The 23,666-nt window shown below is 56.4% G+C and overlaps 1 protein-coding gene across 1 annotated transcript in view; it reads right to left on the bottom strand.

The window, feature by feature from the left end:
- The window catches only part of SMARCD3 (SWI/SNF related, matrix associated, actin dependent regulator of chromatin, subfamily d, member 3), a 30,181-nt gene extending 14,417 nt beyond the window's left edge, over positions 1-15,764 (bottom strand). The window contains exons 1-2 of the mRNA XM_030308848.1: positions 15,714-15,764; positions 13,720-13,860 (exon numbers count right to left, since the gene is read on the bottom strand). Coding sequence (XP_030164708.1) covers positions 13,720-13,758 — 39 coding nt within the window. The 5' untranslated portion in view covers positions 13,759-13,860; positions 15,714-15,764. The remainder of the gene's footprint in view (positions 1-13,719; positions 13,861-15,713) is intronic.
- Between the last annotated feature and the right edge of the window lie 7,902 nt (positions 15,765-23,666).

The raw sequence follows: 23,666 nt of genomic DNA on the forward strand, positions 1-23,666 counted from the left end.
TCTCTTGTTACGCGGGGGGTTTCGTCAGTCTAATGGGGTGCTCTGCGGCCCCCTCTCTGACCCCCACCTACACCTCACACACGATAACTGCAAACATCAGCATGTTGAAACTGCCGGCCACAGGAGGGGTGGAGAGATGGGTCACAGGGGCCTGAGCACCCACCAGCCCAGAGGGGAGGCACATTTTGGATCTGTGGCAGCTTTGCACTCTCCCCTCACCACCGACCGCCATAAATTGGTCCCTTGGGGCCATCCACGCCCAACAGCTTATAGCACTATGCAAAAACAAAAAAAAACAAAAAAACAAACAAACAAAAAAAACGAGCCACACTGGCCTGCTCTCCATCTTGGGGAGGATGGGGAGGTATCTATACGGGATCCTGAGGTGTGCTCTAAGTCCCCTGCAGCCTAGGGGTGCCACATGGGGCCAGCTCTGCCTGGTGCGGCGGTAGGGAGGTACATCCTCACTCCCCAGCCAGCTCTCTCCGGACCAACACTGGCCTGTCTAGTAGATTCAGGGGCAAAAACAAGGGATTCATGTCCTTGGGACTCGCAGGCTGTTAAGACTCCAGGTAGTGGCGAGCCTTTCCTGCCTCTGCCGGCCTCCTGAGCTGCCCATCCCAGCCAGGGCCTGGGAACGCACCCATCCCACCGTGCCCTCTGCCTGGCCGAAGCCATCACTCCTGCCCTGTTTACACCCCCATGGCTCCCAGGCTCCTGCCCTCCTTTTCCTTGGCAGACAGGAGCCCCATCCCAGCACCTCTGACTCCTCTCCTCGCTCTCCTGGAACTCAGTGCTTCCTCATGACCAGTGTCAGGACAGTCTCCTGGTGGCTTAATGTCCTGCCCCTTACCCGCCCCCACCCCCCCCCCCAGCCGGAGGAGCTTCTGAGGCCTCAGCTACTACTCTGCCCAGGTGGTCAGAGGGATTTCTGCGAACCGCTGCATTTTGCAGTCTAGGATGTCACCTGAGTGAAGAAAACTGAGTAGAATAAAAAACAAAAACAAAAACAAGACAAAACTTCATGTCCTTAAAGAATTTTTCAGGGAAATTAAGCCAAATGCCACCGTGCATGGACTGTGTAGATAAAACATGCCTGGAAGCCACACGCAGACCTGGTCTCCCAGGTATCTTCAACTCCATTAGGAGTCAAGGGTGGGCCGTGCAGGGGCTGAGGGGGCTGAGAAAGCCATGCCCTCCCCTCCTCACACGACACTCTGTCTCTCCCATGGTCTGCCTTGAGTGCACCTGCCGTCCTGCCATGATGTGTTCTCCCTGCTCGTGTCAGGCACCACAGAAGGCCCCAGACTCCCCTCACCGGTACCCTCAGCTGCATAAGGCTCTGTGTAGCCCCTCTTCTCCCAGTTCCCGACCTGAACCCTTCCACTGCGCGGTCTGTCACAGATAAAACTTTCCAATACACTTGGCCGCTTCCGTGAACATCGCTTTTGCTTTCTTGTAGCAGAAGCCCTCCAGGACCCACTCCCCCCCGAACTTCCCACTGTGGTGGCAGAATTTTTCCCAGAGCACCCCTACCACTGGCCTCAGGGTGGGTAGGGACCCTCCTTGCCCCTCGCAGCTGCTTCCAGAGCCCTGGCTCTGCATCTGCCCCACGTCTGGTGCCCGTTTCTCGAGGGCTCTAGCCCCTGGTTCGCTGTCCCTCCCTGACACTCGGAGACACTCACGGACTCTGTCCTGTTCTTGCTGCTCTCTGGGGATCTTCACGGGGGGTCTTTCCACACCTCTGGTCTCTCGCTCCGTGGCCACCTCTCCTCTGGAAATTCTCCACCTTCCCTCAGCCATCTGCTCCAGGGTCACCTCCTGGGTCTGGTCACTCCAGTGGCCCCTCACCCCCTTATCAGTCCGAAGCAGCTCGCTCTGACTGCCACCCTGTCTCCTTCCAGCTCACTCTGCTCAGCTCCCTGATGCCCAAAGCCCGTGACTCCACTGGAACCGCTGGTCCATTTCTCTGACCTGCAACCCTCATCACAATGAGACTGTTACATATGATCCTTTTTTTTTAAAATGATAAAACACATAACATAAAATTTACCATTTTAACATGCTTTGCACATACATACTCTTGACTCTCTTACTTAAGCGTTCAATCCAGTTTCGCCAACTCCTCCCCTGTCCCTGGGACCTGAAGGTGGCTGGAGAAAGACACACGGCCACCCTGACCAGGTCTCGCTGTCAGTTCAGGAGCACCGACTTCACCTGGCCTCCTGCTGCCCAGCCGTCCCCCTGTCCCTCGTCCACGCACACCCCCTCCCACTCCGCTTCCTACACGAGTCTCCACATCTTCTCCCCTCCAACCTCCAGCTCCTCCCCCACTCCTGCTCCCAGTTGAGGCCCTGGCTTCTCACCTCACGGAGACACAGAAGCTTCTAAAGATCTTTCACCTAGCCACCTCAGGGCATGCTTCCAGTCAGTTAAAGCATCCGACTTTGGCTCAGGGCAGGATCTCATAGTTTTGTGAGTTCGAGCCCCGCATCAGGCTCTCTGCTGTCAGCGCCCTCCCTCTGCCCCGACCCCGCTCATGCTCTCTCTCTCTCTCTCTCTCTCTCTGTCTCAAAAATAAACACTGGGGCGTCTGGGTGGCTCAGTCGGCTGAGCGTCCGACTCTTGGTTTCCGCTCGGGTCATGATGTCGTGGTTTGTGGGTTCGGGCCCCACACTGGGCTCTGCGCTGACCATGCGGAGCCTGCTTGGGATGCTCTCCCTCTCTCTGCCCCTGCCGTGCTCGTGCTGTCTCTGTCTCTCTCAAAATAAAGAAAATGATAAATAAATAAATAAATAAATAAGCATTAAAACAATAATACATTTTTAAAAATTTTAAAACCAGGAGATGGTCTTTGAGGCTGGTCTACGATCAAGGATTTCATAGTCCAAGCTAGACTCGGCCTCTCTCGTGACCCCACACAGGGTACCCTCTTTACTCTTGGGCTTGAATAGCTGTGGAGACGGCTGAGAGGCCCCATGAAGACTTACCAGGGAGTGGGCAGAAGGGAGGAAAGGGAAGCAGTGGTCTCAGAACCTTCTTGGTGCCCACGCCTCGTTTCCAGGAGGATCCTTTGGAATTAAGGCCAACTGGTGCCCAGCCCACCCGTATAATGAACCCCCTCCGGGTAGCCCCTCAGCCAGCCCTGACGCCCTTGCCCTTGCTCCCAGATCGGGGCTTTTGTTTTGGCCATTGCCACCTAGTCTGTCCTGGGACAGGGCTGGGACAGGGAGGCCTTACCGCCCTACCCATTGTCCCCGTTCTTCGGGGGTCCCGTCCTCCCCCAGGCCCTGAACCCACTGCCCTGGGTGGGGTCTCTGCAGGCACCAAAGTGTGATTACTCTGAGCTTAGACCCAAGAACAGGGCTTCTCAGCCTTAGCACCATTGACATTTGGGGCCGGATGATTCTTTATTGTGGGGGCCGTCTCATGTATCGTACGATGTCAGTAGCATCCCTGGCCTCTATCCAGTAAATTCTAAAAGCACTCCCCCCGGCCCCCCTCCAGTGCAACAAACAAAAATATCTCCCAACATCGGCCTTTGTCCCTGGAGGGTGAAGTTGCCCCGGGGTTGAGAAGCCGTGCTCTTGAGCTGGATGGTCTTGGGTTCACACTCAGCTCAGCCACTGGGTGGCCGTAACTTGGTACAGGTTACTCGACCCGTCTGAGCTCCATTCTCCCTGTCTTCAAGACAGGGAGCCCTACGCCTGACTCACCGGTAGATGTGAGGATTCAGACGAGGTCGCGTTATGTGCGGAACTCAGCACGGCGCCTGCCACAGAGGACACATTTAACAAGGAATCGCTGCCATTACTGGATTCCTGATGCTAAGCTGGCCCGAGCCTGCGGGGCTTGGCTGCCTCTGCTCTGCCTTATCTCTGGGTCCTAGCGGTCCTGCTGTCGAACAGCCCCCAGTTGGGAGAGTAGTGAAAACAGGGGGCCCCCAGAGCCCCCCAGCTGTGGGACCGTCCCACATACCGTGGAGGGTACCTCTGAGGGGTCAGCCAGGCAATTATTCACAGTGGCTAATTCTGGTGGCTCTGGGAGCCCGTGAAGAGTCTGGGTTCCACCCAAACCACCGGAAGCTTCCTTGAGCACAGAAAGTGGCATTAGTCTGCAGGGTGGGTCTTACACGGGAAGCCTGTGTGTGCAGCCCAGAAACTTGGTAAAGGGCTGCAGGAAAGGAGGGCACGGAAACATTCCGAAGCCACCAGACGGAGCAAAGCACCTGCATTCACACCTAAGAAGAATTCTACGGGAGACCACCGGACCAGGAGAAGCTGAGATTTAAGAGCTGCCAAGGGAAGCATCTGGAAGAAAAGCAGGGAGGGCCTCCTCGCACGCCTGTCCCCTTCCTCGTCTGCCGTCCTGCCGCTCACTTGGCGGGCACCTCCTGTGTGACTGTTCAGTGCAAAGGGCGGCTCAGCCACACAGGAGACACTAGACGCAGCCTCGGCCCTCGGGACACAAGGAGGACTGGCCCGGGGCTGGAGGGGCTCCCGGCATCCATATGGTGAGAAGCTCACGTCCACCCCTGCACGCAGGACAGCGGCCGCTCTGGCAAGGGGTCGGGGGCGTGCAGGAGCAGCACGCCCCACGCCAGAGCCCTGGGCTTCCTTACGGGGAAGAGAGGCATTCAGCCCCCACCAGCTGGCCCTGCAGAGGGGCCGTGGCTCACAGGTGGCTGGCCTGTGGCAGGGGCGGGGAAGCCAGCAGCAGCAGCCATGCCCGAGGGTGATCCTGGTCCTGGCGGAGGGGGCCGTGGAGCCAGCTGTGGGGTGCGCCGGTGAGTGCCTGCAGTACCTGCGGGGACAAGGGGCTCAAGGCCCCCTTTGGCTCTGCCCGTCCCCACGCGAGGAAAGCTAGAGCCAGGCGAGGAGCTGGCGTCCCGGTGGCCACGGGGCCCAATGGATTACACCTTGGCTCCTCCTGCGGTGGACACGACCCTGGGTCACCGCCCGGACGCTCTGGCTACCTCGAGCTCATCTTCTTCCTCTTCCATGAGACGCGGCTCCAAACTCTGAAGGCAGCCCTCGCGGTCCCCTCCCCCCGGGCACAAGTTGAGTTGTGTCTCCCCCAGCAGAACTCATTTGCTGGAGTCCTAACCCCCCCACCTTCAGAATATGTTCTTATTGGGCGATGGGGTCTTTACGGAGGTAATCAAGTTAAAATGGGGCCATTAGGGTGACCCTAATCCAGTATGACTGGTGTCATAAAATAGGGGAAACTGGGACACGGGGACAGATACACACAGAGTGAAGACTGAGGTGGGGGAGACAGCCATCTGTAAGCCGAGGAGCGAGGCCCGGGCCAGATCATCCCTCACGGCCTCAGAAGGACCCGAAACCCTGTTGACGCCTGGATCTCGACATCCCGCCTCCAGAAAATACGTTTCCATTGTTTAAGCCGCCCAGCCCGGTACTTTGTTACAGCCTAGGAAACGAATCCACCCCCTAACACTGCTTTCAGTACTCCCGTGTGGGCCCTCCTGTGGCCTGCCTGCCAGTCCCAACTGCTGCCGGTCTCTCCCCTTACGTCCCCTGGCTTGGCCGAAGCCATGCAAAGCTTGGGGCTTTGCAACGTGGGGCTCGAACCTACAATCCCGAGATCAAGAGCCGCTGGCTCCACCGACGGGGCCAGCCAGGCGCCCCCCACCCCCAATTCTCTTCCTACTCTCATTGTGCCGAAGCACGTCTCCCATTCCCTGCTGGTAAAACTGCCTATTTGGACTCAAGAACAGATACTTATATTTATTCCGTCTCATAAGAATTAGCCCATTATTCTAGCTTGCGATCTTTCGAATCCCTGTTCTGTTATCCGCTGTATCTGTCATCCTGTCCAGCTGTGTGTCATTCACAAATCCCTGAACCATGACCTTCCCTCTTCATCTGGGTCTGTGCTGACTATTCTGGAAAAGGACAGGCACCAGGACAAAGCCCTCTCTCCAGACAGCCTACAACCTCTGAGGCTAGTCTTCAATTGGCAGCAAATGGGCTCAATCATAGAAACATCCAGTGACGTGCCGCAGTGTCACGTTGCTGGTTTAAAATCGGCCGCGGTAGGAGTATTTATGCCATGGAAATTGGCAAATAGTACAAATCAGATTTCAGCTCCCCCTTCCCACCCTGTCAGGAGCTGGTTGTTAAATATTTACCAGCACACTACTGCGTCCAGCCCACGTCTATGTGTCACGCTCCAGATATTGGGAGAGACTTTGTCAAACCCCTTCAAATGAACACGTACATCTTTACGGAGCTCCATAGCCTACAAAATAGTTCGGTATGCGTTATTTAATTTGGTTCTTTCAACATCCCAGGGAGTTAAAGGGCTGGATATTACTATACCCATTTTATTTTATTTTTTATTTTTTTTAATGTTTATTTTCGAGAGAGAGAGAGAAAGAGAGAAACAGAGTGCAAGCTGGGGAGGGGCAGAGAGAGAGAGGGAGACACAGAATCCGAAGCAGGCTCCAGGCTCGGAGCTGTCGGGACAGAGCCTGACGTGGGGCTCGGACTCACAAACCCTGAGATCATGACCTGAGCCGAAATCGGACGCTTAACCAACTGAGCCACTACTATACCCATTTTAAAGATGAGGAACACAAGGTTAATGACTGATTCAGAGCCAGACAGAGAACTAGTCAAAGGTGGGCTCAAACCCACCATGTCCTGATCTGAAGGTCGTGTTCTTTTCGGCTCACCAAATGCCCCCCCCCCCGACCCTGGCCGCCACCGTTGGTTGTCAAAGTTGCCCTGAATGCCCTCACCGGCCACTGCTCTGGGCTTAAAACACAGACAAACTGTGAGGGGGATTCTACCCGTGGTCCCTCCCGTTCACAACACGTCATTGGGATCCCTGTTTCTACCTGGGGGAGAACCCTCAAGTTTTCAACAAACCTCTGGGCATTTTGCTTAAAACTCATCGTTGACGAGAGGTTGTCTAAAGTGACCGCAGCTCAGTGCAATGTCTCTCAGGGTGGGACCCTCGATGGAGTTCTCAGGGCTAGGAATGCTGACTCAGGGCTCTGGGCCAGAGGGCTAGAAGAGGTACCAGGTGGGTGGTGACCGCAGGAGGGGAGCCCAGGGAGGAAGTTGAAGAGTGGGCAGGCAGACAGGTGTCACTTTGCCCACACTGTGTCTTCAACACTTTTTAAGGGGCGCCTGCGTGGCTCAGTCAGTTAAGTGTCTGACTTTGGCTCAGGTCATGATCTCACGGTTTGTGGGTTCGAGCCCCGCGTCAGGCTCTGTGCTGACAGCTCACAGCCCGGAGCCTGTTTTGGATTGTGTCTCCCTCTCTCTCTCTCTCTCTCTCTCTCTGCCCCTCCCCTGCTCACGCTCTGTCTCCCTCTCAAAAATAAATAAACATTAAAAAAAATTTTAAAAACGCTCTTTAAAAATCTCAAAAATTGAGAGATTTCACACCAACAGCCAGATTTCCAGAATCTCTCAAAAAACTGGAAATCTGGCAACACAAGCCCACCGATGCACTCGGAAACAGAGAATGCTAACAGGGGCTGTCCCTTTTTGAAGAGGCAGGGTTTCTCCAATTCACCAAGCGCCCCCCCCCCCCAATTTTAGGGGTTGCAAACTCTAAACGCCCAGGGGCCCAGCAATTAATGTAAATGAGGGGCGGGAGCTTTGTGCACCAGGACAACTAGCCTTGACCTTGGGCCTCAGTGCTGGGCCCATAGAAAGGGCTGGCTGCTTTGCCTCCTTCAGGGCCGCTGTGGTTTGGGTCACGGCACACCTCGCTGTTCCTCCCCCATGGGACGCTGCCAGGCGGACCCCAACTGGGACTCTTGCACCAACACGATGAAACCGTGTTTCAGTTTCTCACACCCTTGTGAGGACCGATCAGCTGAACCACGAAAAATCCTCCACAGTTCCTAAAACTTGCAAGAGGCTCTCAGTCAACACCGGTTGCTAGTATTCTGTGCTCGTGTGCTTGGCTCTCCTCTGTCCTGTGGGAGCTGCTCTGGGGTCTCAGGCCACAGAAGTGGGGGGCGGGGCTGTCGGGGGGGGTGCGGCGGGGGAGTCTGGACTGGTGGGGCTGTGGTCCACCCAAAGGGCATTTTTAAAAACGTTCATCTGTTTTGAGAGAGAAAGAGCGGGGAGAGGGGCAGAGAGAGAGGGCGGGAGAGAATCCCAAGCAGGCTCTGTGCTGTCGGCGTAGAGCCCGATGGGGGGCTCAAACCCATGAACCAGGAAGAGTCAGTCACTGAAACAACTGAGCCACCCAGGCACCTCCCGGCAATGGGCATTTTTCGAAAGGGTATCTAAGATGGTTTTTTCTCGAAGGAAGGGGTGAGAGTAAGACGGGGGGTGGGGTGGCAGAGTAGGGGCTCAGAGAGGAAACTGAGGCAAGAAAAGGCAAAAGCAAAATAACGCTTCCTGCTGGGTGGGGTGTGGGATCTGGAGACCGAGCTGGAGCTCCGCCTCCCCTCTCCAAGCCCACCCCCTTGGGCCCCTACTGTGACTTCAGCTGCTGACCCGGGAGGAAATCAGAAATCTGCTCACAGCTCGGGAGAGTCAGAGGACCACAGCGCTCTCTCCTCCACCTGCCCGTTCACTTTTTTTAAATTTCCAGCTCAAAACTTTCGTAAAGGTAAAGGAGGCAGGCTTCTCAAATACGCAGACGGCGGCGTCAGGCTGGATGGAGGGCTGCTGGCTGGGAAGCCGGGCTAAGGCTAACCAGAGAACTCTGCGTCTGAGTTCAAGATACGGGAGCGGGGAGAACGGGGTTCTCAGCGGACGGGAGGAGAGGCCCAGGGGCTTCTCACTGGCTTGAGGCCTTTCTGAACCGACAGCGTAACAGCAGCGAGAATGGCCAGCTGGGCCTGGAACCAAGGGAGACAGGGTCACAGGGTCTACAGAGGACAGCTAGACGTGCTGGTGGGGAGGGCAGCACTGAGCATCACATTTTAACCCACAGGGTGACAAGGGGCTCTCTGGCATTCACGGCGTTCTGGATCTTGACCCGAGTGCTCGGTACTTAGCATCCCACCGAATCTCTATAGAAGGGGAGTCAGGTCCTACCTTACAGAGGAGACACTGAGGCTCAGAGAACGAAGTGCCTCTGCCCACATCAGCCCAGCTGGCAAGGGGCAGAGCCCGGCCCCCAAGTCTGGGACGTTTGAAGAAGCCAGACCTGAACGTTCCTGACAGCAGACCCAGGGAGCGTGGACAACCGCCTCCAAACGTCACGGAGGCAGAAAGGGGTTTATTCTCTGTAACTCCAAAGGGGAAGGCCAGGGTCACAGGCAGGAAGATCCTCCTCACTTTAAGAACCACTAAACAAGGGGGGGTGTCTGCGAGCATGGCGAGCAGGTCCTTTCGGAGACGGGCTGCCCAGCTGTGGGCCACGAGCGGCTCAGGTGTCGGCAGCTCAGGGTGGGGAGGCCGGAGAGGCCCACCCTTGCGTTGTGGGGGTGCAGACAGGGCAGGGCTAACGGTGCAAAGGGGTCTCAGGGTCATGTCAAGATCAGCGGTCAGAGCCGCCTCCCCCCCACGTCCCCACCTCATTCATTCACAAAGTGTTTTTCTGCGTTGTGCTGAACAAGACAGATGCAGGCTGTGCCTTGAAGGACCACTACCAGGGATCATTTAAATTTGGGGTACACGCTAGAAGATGTAAGGAGGTGGGACTTGATGCCTAATCGGGGGAAGGGGGGAGAAAGTCTCCCTGCTAGAAGTGGCATTCCAGTGGAGACTTGCAGGATGGACAGAACCAGGCAGGTGAAGGGAGCTGGAAGGGTGTTGCAGGCAAAGAGAACAGCATGTGCGAAGGCCCTGAGTGCCAGCAGGTGCCGGAAGCCCATGAAGACAGAAGAGATCAGGTCCGCACTGCAGGAAGCTCTGGTCACCTTGGTGGGTTGGGGCTGGGAGGAGGGGCCCAGACTGAGCGGGGGGGGGGGGGGGGGGGCGCTACTGAGGCGTCTACCTCCGTGGTCCGGGCAGAAGACAGCAGCGGCCCCACTAGGGTGGCGACATGAGAAATGGGTGGGCAGAATTGAGATGTGTCTAGGACATAGAATAGAATAAAATAAAATAAAATAAAATAAAATAAAATAAAATAAAATAACATGAGGTGATTGCTCCAACAGAGAGAGAAGGAAGGGGGAGGGTCAAATGTCACTCCCAGGTGAGGGCTTGAGCTTCTGTATCACTGTCAGCAATATGGCCGGCCCCACCCCCACTGTGGAGGGGACCCTGTGTTCTTGTCTTCCTGTGTTCACCAGGAAACTTCTACTCTGTTCTCCTGGAGAGAAGACTCTGGAACAATCTTACCCCTCCTCCCAGGCCTCTTCTCCTTGGGAGGGGCTCCCTGCCTGATGAGGTGGGGGCCTGACATCTACTGGACAAGCTCCTCTCCTGGGTCGGGGGTGGTGACATCAGGGCCGTCCCCTGCAGCCTGTCCTTCCCTTGTGGGTGCATTCGCTGGCCCGAGGGAGCCCGTCTCCACCTTCCTATGCCCTAGGTAAGCAAACCCAAGTTAGGGCGTAGGGTCCGCCCGCTACATCCAGGCCTCAGGTTCCAGCTTCCTTCTCTAGCCCGCAACAGACACGCGTGCCTACTTCTCGGTGGGTTCGCGACCTGGGGCATAAGGCGTGTGACTTGTCTCGCCCTGTACCCAAACTCACCTGCTGGGCATACGTGCGGACGGAGGTCTCCGTTTTCCTGCAAGGATACTACGCTTCCCCAAGAACGTGACTGGACTCAATTCCCGATTTTAAACAGACCTCCCCGCTGCTAGATGCTTCTCAGAAATGTCGTGACCGTTAGCGCGTAACCTGAAGGTGTGCAGTGCACTTCTCCGGGTGTGCTAGCTTCGGGTTGGGATCGAGCACGATCAGCGATGTTTACATGGCGGCCCGCTATTGTGTCGCTCTTTGCCTGGGCCCCGGGGAAACCTGCGGTATCGCTGAGGACATCGCTTAGCTCTGGTCACCCAGTGTCCCCCTCGTGCCATCACACGGGAGAGACTTCCTGGGGCCTCACGGCTTGTGTCTCGCGTGCTAACCTTATCTGCGGCTGCAGCACATTTTCCCGCCCCTCGGGTCCACACGTCCCGCCTTCCTCACTACGCGTGTCTTTGCAAACTGCCTCCAACCCTTTCTGGGGTGGGGTGGAACACAGGCCCACTTTCCGGCGTCCTCCTGTCCCCGCCTTTCTCCCCCCCCCCCCCCCCCACAGCATGCCGCTCCTCGCTCCGGGCCCCAGAACGTTCTTCGGTCTGAAAAGAAGGTTGACACGGGAGATGATCCAAGTGTGCAAATTCCGGGAAAGGCATGCGCGGGGGACACATGGTCGTAAGACACATTCTCGGATCTCCCGGACATAAGTTTAGGTAACAAAGAAATGGGTTTCACAGCTTGGGAAGCAAACGAAGGAGTGGGCCTGGCTGAGGTGGGCAACTGTTCTCCCACGGGGTCCTCATCCGCGACCGGGGGTCTGGTCTGCACACCCCTCACCCGCACGGGGACACCAGGGACACGGCCGTGGCCCCCACCAGGCGTCCCTCAGCTGCGCGCCCACCAGATGCGGTGATCTGAGAGGCCTCCGAATCCTGCCAAACCCGAGGGCCATTCGCTCATCCTGGGTGTCTGTAACCCAGCCTTCTCTCGTGACACCTCCTCCCGGGACACCCCCTCCCGGTGACACCTCCAGCTCATTACCTCCGCCACTTAACGCTCGCTAATAACGAGCTCGCGCCTGCAATCACGCTGCCAGCGCTCGGGGCAAAGACAGCCTCCAGCTGCTTGCACGCCTGGGCTCGTGCCGACCGTGCTGTCTAGACGGTAGCACGGGGCCTGTCAGCATCCAAATGACAGCACGTGCCCAAGCCGCCGAGCGTCAAAGCCGGCTCCTTGCCTGGGACGGCACATGCTGCATGTGACTCTAAAACAAAACGCCAGAAACTTCCCGCAGCACCTCCCTCCTTACCCTCTTTGTCACATAGACAGGTTGGGACTCCCGAGTCCCTAGGAATCTCAGGGTGGACCCTCAATTCTCCTTGTGACCTGGGGCTACTCCAGGACCACGTGTTGCTAGGATGTACCCAGAGCACTCAGCCTCCCCCCCTCCCCCCCCCCAGCTTCTCAGGCCTCCCCTCCTCAACGGCCCATCCTTCAGGGTGATCACCTCCTTCAGGCTGGGTCTAGAACAACCCAGCTCTCTCTGTTGGAGAGCCCCGTTAGGGCTTAGCTCAGCGTACCCCAGACCAGCCATGATGTACAAGGACTCGCCACGCGGGGACCCTGGCTGTGGTGTACCTCCCGGGGACCCCAGCTGCCCCCCCCCATCAGCCCCATCTACTAGGCAGGCCTCCACCCTCAGACAGCCTCAGACAACTTTAGAGTTGCCCCGAACATGCACCAGGGTTCACCTTTTCTTTAGGATTCTGCATGAAAAAGCCAAGCCCTGCTAGCTGGGGGAACAGGCCCACGCTTAACACAAGGCAGTGGTTAGGTTGTGGGGCAAGGGGCAGGACCTTTGTTTGGGGGCTTGACTTTCCTGCACAGCATTGCATTTGTTTCCACAGTGACCAGCACTGGGTGACAGCACCAGGCTCCCCCGACAGCCGGTGACAGCACCGTTCTGGGCCGGCGGCAAAGGCGGGGGGGAAGCGGGGAGGGGAACGGGCCGCCCTGACCTTCAGAACAGCCCAGGCAGCAGGAGAGTAAGTTCGCCCGCTGCTTCTGAGGAAGGAGGAGCTGAGGAAGGCACCCTCATTACACCCACCCCCCGGATCCCTGAAAGCCCACTTCAAATTGTTCCTTTCAAGGCCTTCCCCCTGCTCCACGGGCCTGAGGCCTGAGCTGTCTGCTGGGCACTTCCCTCGGGACCCCCTAAGTCCATTCCTCCTGCCGGATTATGGTTCCTGAGGGCCGGGACTAAGTCCCTAACACCCCCAGGGCCCCACGGCGCCCAGCCTGTCACAGGGGACTCCCGCTGGTGAGGTGGCCAGAATGGCGGGTGGGGGCTGGGCGGGAAGGACTCAGACCAGAACCGCAGGCCTCCCGGACCAGGAGCCAGGCCAGCCTCCTCGCGCTCTGCCAAGAGGAGGCTCAAGAAGGTCCAACTCACGCGCAAGGGGCCTGGAGTCCCTGTGCGCTTGAGGCCCGCCTACTGAGGCCACGCCACAGGCTGCCGCAGCCACCCCCTCCCGCCAGGAACAAACCCCCGCCGGGGTTCTGGAAGCCGTGTAGAGGGTGGCCACCGCATGTCCGGAATTCGTTTTCCACAGCCCCGGCGTGTCGGGCAGAAGCAGGCCCCTCCCAGCTAGCAGAGAGCGTGTGTGCACACGGTGTGCAGGTGCGTGCACGAGCACACACACGGCTGAGCACGGAGGAGGTGGGGCAGCGTGTCTGTGGGTGAGGAGGAAGTGAAAGAAACCAGAGCCCCAGACCACTTTCACCTGAACCAAAAGCTGGTTTCGGGCTCACTGGTTCCTGGCTCAGACTGGCTTTGAAAGGCAGGAGCGGGGAGCCAGGAAGTGAGGGCGCTCAGAAGAGGCGGCGGAAGGGTGGAAGGAGATGTCACCAGGGTCTGGGGAGTGGCCGCAGCGGTGGGAGGGGGTGACCAGAAGCACTGTCACGGGTCTGGCTCGGGGCCGAAGTGCCAAGAGGCGGCCTTGGGGTAAGACTGGAGGCCAAGAGCCAACACCTCTCAGGGGGGTCCCAGGGCTCCTGCTCCTGGGTTTGGAGGGGGCAACGCCTACCTGTACCACGGCGGGTGGGTGCTGAAGGCCTGGAGTCATAGGTGGCGGGGTCCTGCAGCGGGGGAGTCATCCAGTGCCCCCTCGGTGCCCGGGCCCAGAGCCCACTGCACCTGCAGCACCAAGGGCCATTGTGAGGAGAATCTGAAAGGAGAGGGCAGTGGGAGGGGTGGCCCAGACCCTGAGCCCCAAAGGCAGAGTCCAAATGGACCTCTGAGGGCTGATGAGGGAGTCCGAGGGGGCCAGCTGGGTGGACCACAGTCTGTGACAAGGAGGTCTGAGAAAGAGAACAGGAGGGGTGCAGAAAGGGACCAGGACGGAGGTGACAGGCAAGTGGGAGCAGTGTGAGAGCAGGAAGCATTAGGCAGAGACCTGGTCTTGCAGGACTGAGCTAGGACAGAGCAGAGCAGAGAACCCAGGCAAGACCCAGCCCGGCAGGGGAGGCCAGTTTGGGGGACAACAGGGTGGCCACAGGCAGCGAACGGGGAGGGGGGCAGCCAGGCATCGGAGGCATAGGGCACGACCCGGAGGCCCGGATGGGACCTGGATGGCTTCTGGAGCCCAGGGACATCTGAGGGAGTCCGAGGGGTGGCGGGCAGGTAGAGAAGGCCTGTTCGTGACCCGCCCGCTCCGCTCATGCTGGCCTCTCCCCGGGTGCCCAGCTTTCCTGGTCCCACCCTCCTGCACAAGCAGGAAGGCCACAGGCTGGCGTCGGAACCCACTTTGTGAACTGGAGTCCTTGAGCAGGGGGGGTGTGGGGAACGAGGAAAAGGCAGTGCTATAGGTATGGGGTCGGGGGGCTTGAGAGCGGTTCAGGGTCACACGTAGGTGGTGTTGGCCAGGAGGCGACTCTGACAAGTGTGAGGAGGCAGGACGGGTCATGAGAGGAGGAAGATGCCCCTGGGAGAGAGGTTACCGGCTCAGGGCTGGGGGGAGGTGCCTTACAGGAAGGCTGAAGACAGAGGGACAGCCCGGGTGGGAGAGGGGTGTCCAGGCGGGATGCCAAGTGGAGACAGGGGAGGTGCCAGGCAGGGGAAGGAGGGGAGGTGCCAGGCAGAGGGGAAGGAGGGAAGGTGCCAGGCAGGGGGGAAGAGGGGAGGTACCAGGCAGGGGAGAGGTGGGGAGGTGCCAGGCAGGGGAGAGGTGGGGAGGTGCCAGGCAGAGGGGAAGGAGGGAAGGTGCCAGGCAGGGGAGTGGGTAGGAGGGAGAGGGTGCCAGGCAGGAGCAGGATGGCAACATGCTCGGCAGGGAGGAGGTGACAGGCGAGGGGGAGGAGTAGGTGCCAGACGTGAGGGAGGAGAGGAAGGTACCAGGCAGGAGAGTGCCAGGCAAAGAGAAGGAGGGGGCATGCAGGTGGAGGGAGGATGGGAAGGAACCAGGTACAGAAGGAGGGAAAGATGCCAGGCAGAGAGGAGGGGGGGGGAGTATTAGAGAGGAGGTAAGATGGGAGCCATGGGAGAGGTGCAAGGAAGGGGGGAGGAGGAAGAGACAGATACCCGGCTCGGGGTGGGGGAGGTGCCAGGCAGGGGGAGGAAGAGAGTCAGGAGTGGGGGGAGAGATCAGGAAAGGAGGAGGGGATGACGATGCCAGGCAGGGAGGGGGAGTGCCAGGTAAGGGGAAGGCGCCAGGTAAGGGGAAGGTGCCAGGCAGGGATAAGAAGGAAGATGCCAGGCAGGGGGGGAGACCAGAGAGATGCCAGGCAGGGAGGAGAATGGGGAGAGGCCGGGGGGGGGGGGGGGAGGGGGCTGTGAGACAGGGGGAGACGCCAGACAGGGGGGAGGAGGATGCCAGGCAGGGAGGAGGAGGGATGCCAGGCAGGCGGGAGCAGAGGAGATACCAGGCAGGGGGGAGGAGGGATGCCAGGCAGGGGGGAGGAGGGATGATGCCAACAGAGGCAGGACGGGTGCTGCCAGGCAGGGAAGGCGGGGGCGCCGGCGCAGCGCGGCCGGGCGGCGTCTCCGCAAGGGCCTGGGGGCCGCGCGGCGCGGGTCGCTCACCTGCTCCCCCGGGACCCCGGCCCGGAGCACGGCCGCCCGCTCCCCGCTCGGCGCTCGGCTCGGCCCGGCGCCTGCGCCGCTGCAGCCCGGAGCGGGGGAGGCGCAGGGAGCGTCTGCAAAGAGCGAGGAGCTTAATAATGAGTTAGGGATCAGAGCAGGCAGCGTCGCCCCATCCAGGCGAACGTGCGATCGCCACGCTCGCGCCCCGGCCAAGTTCATTGTGATTCTCAGCCTGTGCACGGAGGAGCCTTAGGTCTGTAGATGCACCTACGCGCCCGCGGATTGACACGGACTGTCAGCAGCCTAAGTGACGGCAGACATTACCTGCTCTGGATCACACAGGCTCACAGACACATTTGCACACACACAAACACCTCCCTGGAAGGGGGAGTGGGGGCGCGGCGAGCGGGGGAGTGGTGGTTCGGTTCCACTCCAGGTTCAGGGCCAGGCACTGACTGATGGCACCTCCTACCTTTATGCACAGGCCCTCGCCCCCCATCCACTCAGATGAGCGGACTCTCGTCACCCCGTGGGGTCTCCCAGGAGTCGTCCCACCAGTGGCAGCTAGCACAGTGCCTGGCCTACCGTAGGGGCTCAGCTCTTCCCTGCTGAGAGGGATGAGCCTCAGAGAGCCTGAGCCAAGGTCCGAGGCAGTGGGAGCCTCTGCGTGGCGGAGCCAGCAGGTAGGGACTTTTGGGGTCAGGGTCCTGCCCACCCCCCTACCAGGAAGAGCTGTGATTGAGGCCCCGGTGGAGGTGGAGACCTGTCCCCTCAGAGTCTCGCCTCTTCCCCAGATGCCTAGCCTGGCCCCATCCGGGCCACTCCTCTCACACCGTGGGCATTTGGGGATCCGGGGCCCCCAGCGCTGCCTGGGCCTGCACCGTCCCGGAGAGGAGCGGGCTTGGAGGCTTTTCCACCTCCACTTTGTTGTTGTTGTTGTTGTTGTTGTTGTTATGTTTTCCTTTTTTACTTAAAACTTTTTTCCCAATTATGTTAAAATACACATAACACAAAATTTGCCATCTTAACCGCTTTGAAGTATACAGTTCAAAGCTGTAAAGTGTTTTCACTTTGTTGTGCAGATGATCTCTGAACTTTTTCACTTAGAAAACTGAAACTCTACGCATTAAGCAATGACTCTCCATTCTCTATCCCCTTGGGCACCCGCCGTTCTGCGTTCTGTTTCTATGAATCTGATTGCTCAAGGCCCATCGTATAAAAACCTTCATACGGTATTTGCCCTTTTGTGCCTGGCTTATTTCACTGGGCATAACGTCCTCAAGGCTGACCCCTCAAGGTGTCAAAATTTCCTTCCTTTTCCGGCTGAATGAGACTCCGCTGTATGGATATATACACGATATATACACCGTATATATGTGTATCGACCACATTTTGTGTATCCGTGGATAATTCGGTTGCTTCCACCTTTGACCACTGTGAATAATGTTGCTTTTACACCCCCTTTAAAACGTGTTGACATTAAGGGTGCCGGGTGGCTCAATTTGTTAAGCGTCTGATTCTCAATTTCGGCTCAGGTCATGATCTCTCGGTTCACGGGTTCATGGGAATGAGCCGTGCATTGGGCTCCACGCTGACAGCCCAGACTTGGGATTCTCTTGTCTCCCTCTCTCTCTCTGCCCCTTTCCTGCTAGCGTTCTCTCTCTAAATAAACAAATGAACATTTAAAAAAATAAACAAACCATGTCGATACTAAACTGGACAGAAACATACTCCAGCTCAGCCCTGGAAAGCCATGCTTGATCCTCCCCAGCCCCTGTGACTCTATTTTCAAGACCCTTCCCCAGAGCACCTCAGATCTTTGGCTGCTAAAGGACCCATGGTGGCCTTCTTACACAAATCTGCTTACTTAATGCTCTCAATCAAACGTATTCCTGCTGACAACTCCATGCTGTGCTTCCTAGGAACATTTATCTCTTAACAAGGGACTCTTGGAAATGCAGGGAAAGGAGAGGAGGAGATAGTTTGAGGTGGGGAGGATTTGCCCAATGACTTGGGGTTGGGAGGGATGGAAAGCTGTCTGGATAGTGGGATCTGAGGGGGCCTGAAAGACTTCCCATGACCCAGACTTCACCCCCTTGGGCAGACAGGAGTCTATTTAGAGGCAGTACACATCCGCCTGCCCTCCAGCTCTCTCCTCTCCCACCAACACCAGCTACTAACTTGGCAGAATAAACCCTGCTGAGGGGTCCTGGACGGCTCAATCGGTTGAGCATCCGACTCTTGATCTCGGCTCCGGTCATGATCTCACAGTTTGTGGGTTCGAGCTCCACATCGGGCTCTGTGCTGATGGCATGGAGCCTGCTTGGGATTCTCTTTCTCTCTCTCTCTGTCTTCCTCCCTCTCTCTCTGCCCCTCCCCTATTCTCTCTTGCTCTCTCTCAAAATAAATAAACTTAAGAAAAAGAAGAAGAAGCCCTTCTAATGGGGTAGGTAGTTCGTTCTGAAGGTCAGGCAAGGTGACCAGGTCCTGACATGAGGGTATGTGTGTTGGGGGAGGGGGTCACCAGAGGAGGCCCCCAGAGGGAGGGCAGGCAACCAGGACACAAATAGGGGAAGCATCGGGCAGGCGGGCGGAGCGCTGGCCTAGGCCTGGCCAGAGGGGACAGGCAGAGGAGCCAGGTGGATGGTCCCGCCTCTTCTGGCCCTGTGCCCACCCCTGCACCTCCCCTTTTCCTCCTCCCACTCACAGTCTGTCCATCGGGGATAAAGTCATCAAAAGCCAAGCCCGTGGCCCTTCTTTCTGACTTCCCAGGTGGGCAGGGTATGTCTCTATCCCAGTGCTTAACAGGTTGTTCTTAAGTCGCTGGGCCCTTGTCCATCCCTCCTTCTGGACGGTGAGCTCCAGGAGGGTGGGACTGGTACTCGTTGGCCCAGCCCAAGCCTGGTGCGGAGGAAGGTCCAGCAAATGTTTGGAGGAGGCTTCAAGCCGACAGGTCTATGGCTGCAGAAGGGGCTGGCGCTGGGGACCTGGGAGGCCGGGGGGAGACTGAGCCAGAGGCTGGGTTAGACAGGGCTAGAGGGAAGGGGTGAAAGCCAGCCATTTGTGAGGCCCAGCCGTCCCTGCGGCACTGCCTGTATAGCAAGAATTTGGAAATACCTAAATGCTCGCCAATAGGCGACAGATTAAATAAATTGTGTGACAGGTGTAAACAGGCGATAAGAGACAGGATAAACAGGTGACAAGATAAATACATCATTCCGTGAATGCTATCAAACAATGGGGAAGCACTCCATATACCGATAGAGCAGGATCTCAGAGATAAGGTGAGTGAAAAAAATCGAGACGTGCAGAACAGTGTGTAAAGCAAGCTAATGTGTGTGTATGTGTGTGTGTGTGCGCGCACACACGCACAGTCCTCTGGAAAGGGTACAAAAGGAACTGGTCCCTGGTGAGGAGGTGGGGGGGGTGCGGGATGGATAGAGGAAGACTTACTCCCCACCGTGTGTTCTTTTGAGGCTCTTGAATTCAGAAGTGAAAGTTTACAAAAATCACCTCTATCATCATTCGTACTTTCGAATTAGACTTGAGCACCCACTGTGTGAAATCAGGCCACAAATCTAAGTGCCTTGGATGATGAGCCTGTGTGGGACTCTTTATCTGTTCATTTCTGTTACTTGTTTTGCATTTCTGCCTCGAGCTTGTCCTGGGGCGTGCCCAGCACTGTGTGAGGCTCTGCGGGACAGGGATGAAAGAGGGGATTAATCCAGGTGAACAATTCGCTAAACCAGATTCGAGGCATAAATGCAATCACAGGGGCCACTCCCAACGCTGGAGGGGACAGAAAGAAGAATGGAGATTGCGGGGGGGGGGGGGGGGGGTTGCTGGGGACAGGGGGCTGGGGAGTTAGTGTTTCATGGGGACTGCGTCTCTGTTTTTCCAGATGACAAGAGTTCCGGGGATGGACCATAGTTAAAAATACTGTATTGCATATTTGAAACTTGTTAAGAGAGTAGATCTTAAAAGTCCTCATCTCAAGAAAGACAAGGTTTGTAAGGATGTGAGGTGATCAGCGTTAACTACACTCATCATGGCCATCCTTATCCGATCATTACATTGTACAATGAAACTAAGATAATGTTATTGTCGGTTATACCTCAATTACAAATAGATAAATAAGAATAAAAATAGGGGTGCCTGGGGACGCCTGGGTGGCTCAGTCGGTTGGGCGCCCGACTTCAGCTCAGGTCATGACCCCAGGGCTGTGGGATGGGCTGCACGCCGAGCAGCGTGGAACCTGCTTGAGATTCTCTTTGCCTCTCCCTCTGCCTCTCTCCCCCCGCTGGTGCCCCTCCCTCTTAAAACTATATAGGGTGTTTGAGTTTCCAGCAGCCCCGCGAGAAGGAAACAATTATTCAGATTTACACATGATATAACGCGGAGTTTAGGGAGGTCAAGAGACATGTCTGAGCTGGGATTCAGACGCATGTCCTTCGGGCTTCTTCCTGCCCCTGCAGGCGGCTCTGGGGAAGCAGGGCGGAAACCGGAGGGTGCGTGGACATTTCACGGAGAAGGCAGCCGGGGGGTGGAGTTTGGCCGGGCCATCCAGTCGTTTACCTGTGAACAGCAAGGGAGAAGAGGGCCCGCCAGGCAAGGAGTAGCCGGAGCCCCAGCCTGGCAGGGTGAGTGTGCAAGGCATGCCCGTGGACTGACCCGGAGCCCGGGTGAGCTGAAAGACAAGGCCGCAAAGGGACAAGCTTGCCCGGGAGTCTGGGCTGTGTCCCGGGGCCGGTAGGTGCCAGCAAGGACGGTTGCATGTCCTCGAGCTCCCAGGCTCTCCTCGCAGGTTTTCAGGACACAGGTTTTCACCTCCCCCTTCGCTGTCCCCCATACCCTCAGCTCAGGACAGGGAAGGTGCAAAGAGTCCAGAAATGGCTCTAAGATTGACTCAGATTTATTTCTGATTTGGTGCTTTTCTTTCCTTTTTTCTTTCCTTTTCTTTTTCTTTTTTTTAATATTTTTATTTATTTTTGAGAGACAGAGCATAAGTGGGGGAGGGACAGAGAGAGAGGGAGACACAGACTCCAAAGCAGGCTCCAGGCTCCGAGCTGTCAGCAAGGAGCCTGATGCGGCTTGAACCCACAAACCGTGAGATCATGACCGGAGCCGAAGTCGGGTGCCCAACTGACTGAGTCACCCAGCCACCCCGGTATTTTTCTTTTCTTAAAGAGTCCTCCTAGGGCGCCTGGGTGGCTCAGTCGGTTAGGCGTCCGACTTCGGCTCCGGTCCTGATCTCACGGTTCGTGAGTTCAAGCCCCGCATCGGGCTCTGTGCGAGTATCTCCGAGCCTGGAGCCTGCTTTGGATTCTGCGTCTCCCTCTCTCTCTGCCCCTCCTCCACTCACTCTGTCTCTCTCTCTCTCTCAAAAATAAATAAACATTAAAAAAAAATTTAATGAAAAAAAACCAGACTATTTCTTAGAGCAATTTTAGTTTCACAGTAAAATTGAGTGGAAAGTACAGAGAACTCCCCTATACTCCTGTCTCCTCCCCCCAAACCACCCCCCTACCAGAGTGGTACATTTGTTACAGTCAACAAACCTACACTGACACGTCATTATCACCCAAGTCCACTGCCTGCGCTAGGGCTCGCTTTCAGTGTCGCACATTCTATGGCTTTGGACAAATGTGTAACGACACGTATCTACCATTATGCTGTCGGACAGAATAATTTCACTGCCCCGAGAATCCTCGGGGTGCTGTCTTCCCTCTCTCCCTCCCCACGACCCCTGATCGCCACAGTTTTGTCTTTTCCAGAATGCCACGTAGGTAGAAGGCTACAATATGTAGCCTTTTCAGACCGGCTTCTTTCACAGAGTAATATGCACTTAAGGTTCCCCCATTCATACCTTCTTCTTGGGGCCTGATGGCTTACTGCTGTTGGGAATAGTATTCCATGGTATGGATATACGACGGTAATAACGATCTCTTTAAAAAAGAATTCCTGTTTGTTTGTTTCCTTAGCTTTCTGTGTACTTATAACCCCAGCCCAAGTCTCTGCTGACTATCTAAATGCCCTCTCAGGGCATCAGATTCAACAGGCTCTTCTGGAGCCTTCTGACCTATTTGGGTCTGGGCCGGTTGCCTTGCAGCTGTTATCCTGGGATCTCCTTTGAATGTAATCTGGGGAATTCCCTTCACCTCGCTACTGCTCTTTTATTCACTCACCGAACAGGTACTGAGTGCTTACCCCATGCCTGGCATTGTTCAGGTACCGGGAGACCGCAATGAATAGAAGGAACCAGAAGGTCTGTCCCCATTTAGAGTTTACCTTCAAATGGGAGAAATGGACCACAGGGAAGAAAAGTACGTGGGATGTTCATCCCAGGCCTCTGGGGCTGGTTCAATATTCAGAGATCAATCAATGTAATCTGCCCTATTAACAAGCTAAAGAAGAAAAAAAAAATCACAAAATCACATCAATTGATGCAGAAAAAGCTTTTAATGGGGCGCCTGGGTGGTTCAGTTGGTTAAGTGTCCGACTCCGGATTTTGGCTCAAGTCATGATCTCATGGTTCACGAGATCCAGCCCCGAGTTGGGATCTGTGCTGACATGGGGAGCCTGCTTGGGATTTTCTCTCTCTCTCTCTCTGCTCCTCCCCTGCTCATGCACACGCTGGCTCTCTCTCTCTCTCTCTCTCTCTCTCAAAATACATAAATAAACATTTTTGAAAAACGAAAAAAAAAAAGGAAAGAAAAAGCATTTGACAAAATTCAACACTCAAAAGGCAATTGGAGGAGTTCTGAGATGCCAGGAATGTTCCACATCTGCACGGTCGGGCTAGGCTGATGGCAGCTCCCAGACATGCCCATACCCTAACGCTCAGAACTTGTCAGTGTTACCTTATTAGGAGAAAAGACCTTTGCGGAGGTAATTAGATTAAGGATCTTGAGATGGGGAGATTATCCAGGATTACCCTGTGAGCTCTAAACGCCATCACAAGTGACCTTATAAGAGGGAGGCAGGAGACTGCACGCACACACAGGAGAAAGTGATGTGAGGCTGGAGAGAGAGAGACGGGGCAGAGCGGCCACCAGAAGCTGGACAAAGCAAGGGACAGATTCTCCCCTAGAGCCTCTGGAGGGAGTAGGGTGCTGCCTAAACCTCGATTTAGAAGTTCTGGCCTCCGGAACTGTGGGAGAACAAATCGCTATTGTTTTAAGTCACCCAGTTGGTGATAATTGTTACAGTACCCACGGGCAATGAATACAACCCTACCACAGTGATAGCCTTGTGGTCACATTGTACCTGTCGTGCAAGATGTTACCATCGGGGAAAACCGGAGGAGGAATACACAGGGCCTCTCTGCTCTGTGCTTACAACTTCATGTGAATGTACAATTATCCCAAAATAAAAAGTTCAGGGGCGCCTGGCTGACTCACTTGGTAGAGCATGCGACTCTTGACCTTGGCGTTGTGAGTTCGAGCCCCACATTGGGCGTACGGCTTACTTAAAAAAAAAAAAAAAAAGGTTAATTAAAAAAGAAACAGCAGAGAAGGGAGATGAGAAGTTTGTCTTGAAGGGAGGGGGACACCAAGGGCACGGTCCCCGGATTTACGAGTCTGGTGTGTTAGAGGAGGCTGCAATGTAGCTGGAGGGTGCCGAGGTCCCGGAGGTCCTGGCATCTGCGTGTATGGGGGGCGGGGGTGAGGCATGCAGGGCCTTGGGGCCTATTTTGAGGACTTTGTGTCCTACTCTGAATGAGATGGGAAACCGCTGGAGGATTTGAGCAAGGACAGACAGGATGGACCCATGTGGCTGCCATGCCGAGCAACCCCCGTGAGGGGTGAGCCGGAAGGATACTGAGATGCATTCATCACGAATTAGGAGGAAAGCAGGAAGCATGTGGTGTCCTGGAAGCCGAGTCGAGGAAGCATTCTAGGGCGAAAGGAGTGATCGGTTGGGATATCGTGGATGACCTCTCAAGTGGAAGCC

The sequence above is a fragment of the Lynx canadensis genome, chromosome A2 (genome assembly GCF_007474595.2).
Source record: "Lynx canadensis isolate LIC74 chromosome A2, mLynCan4.pri.v2, whole genome shotgun sequence".
NCBI lineage: Eukaryota > Metazoa > Chordata > Mammalia > Carnivora > Felidae > Lynx > Lynx canadensis.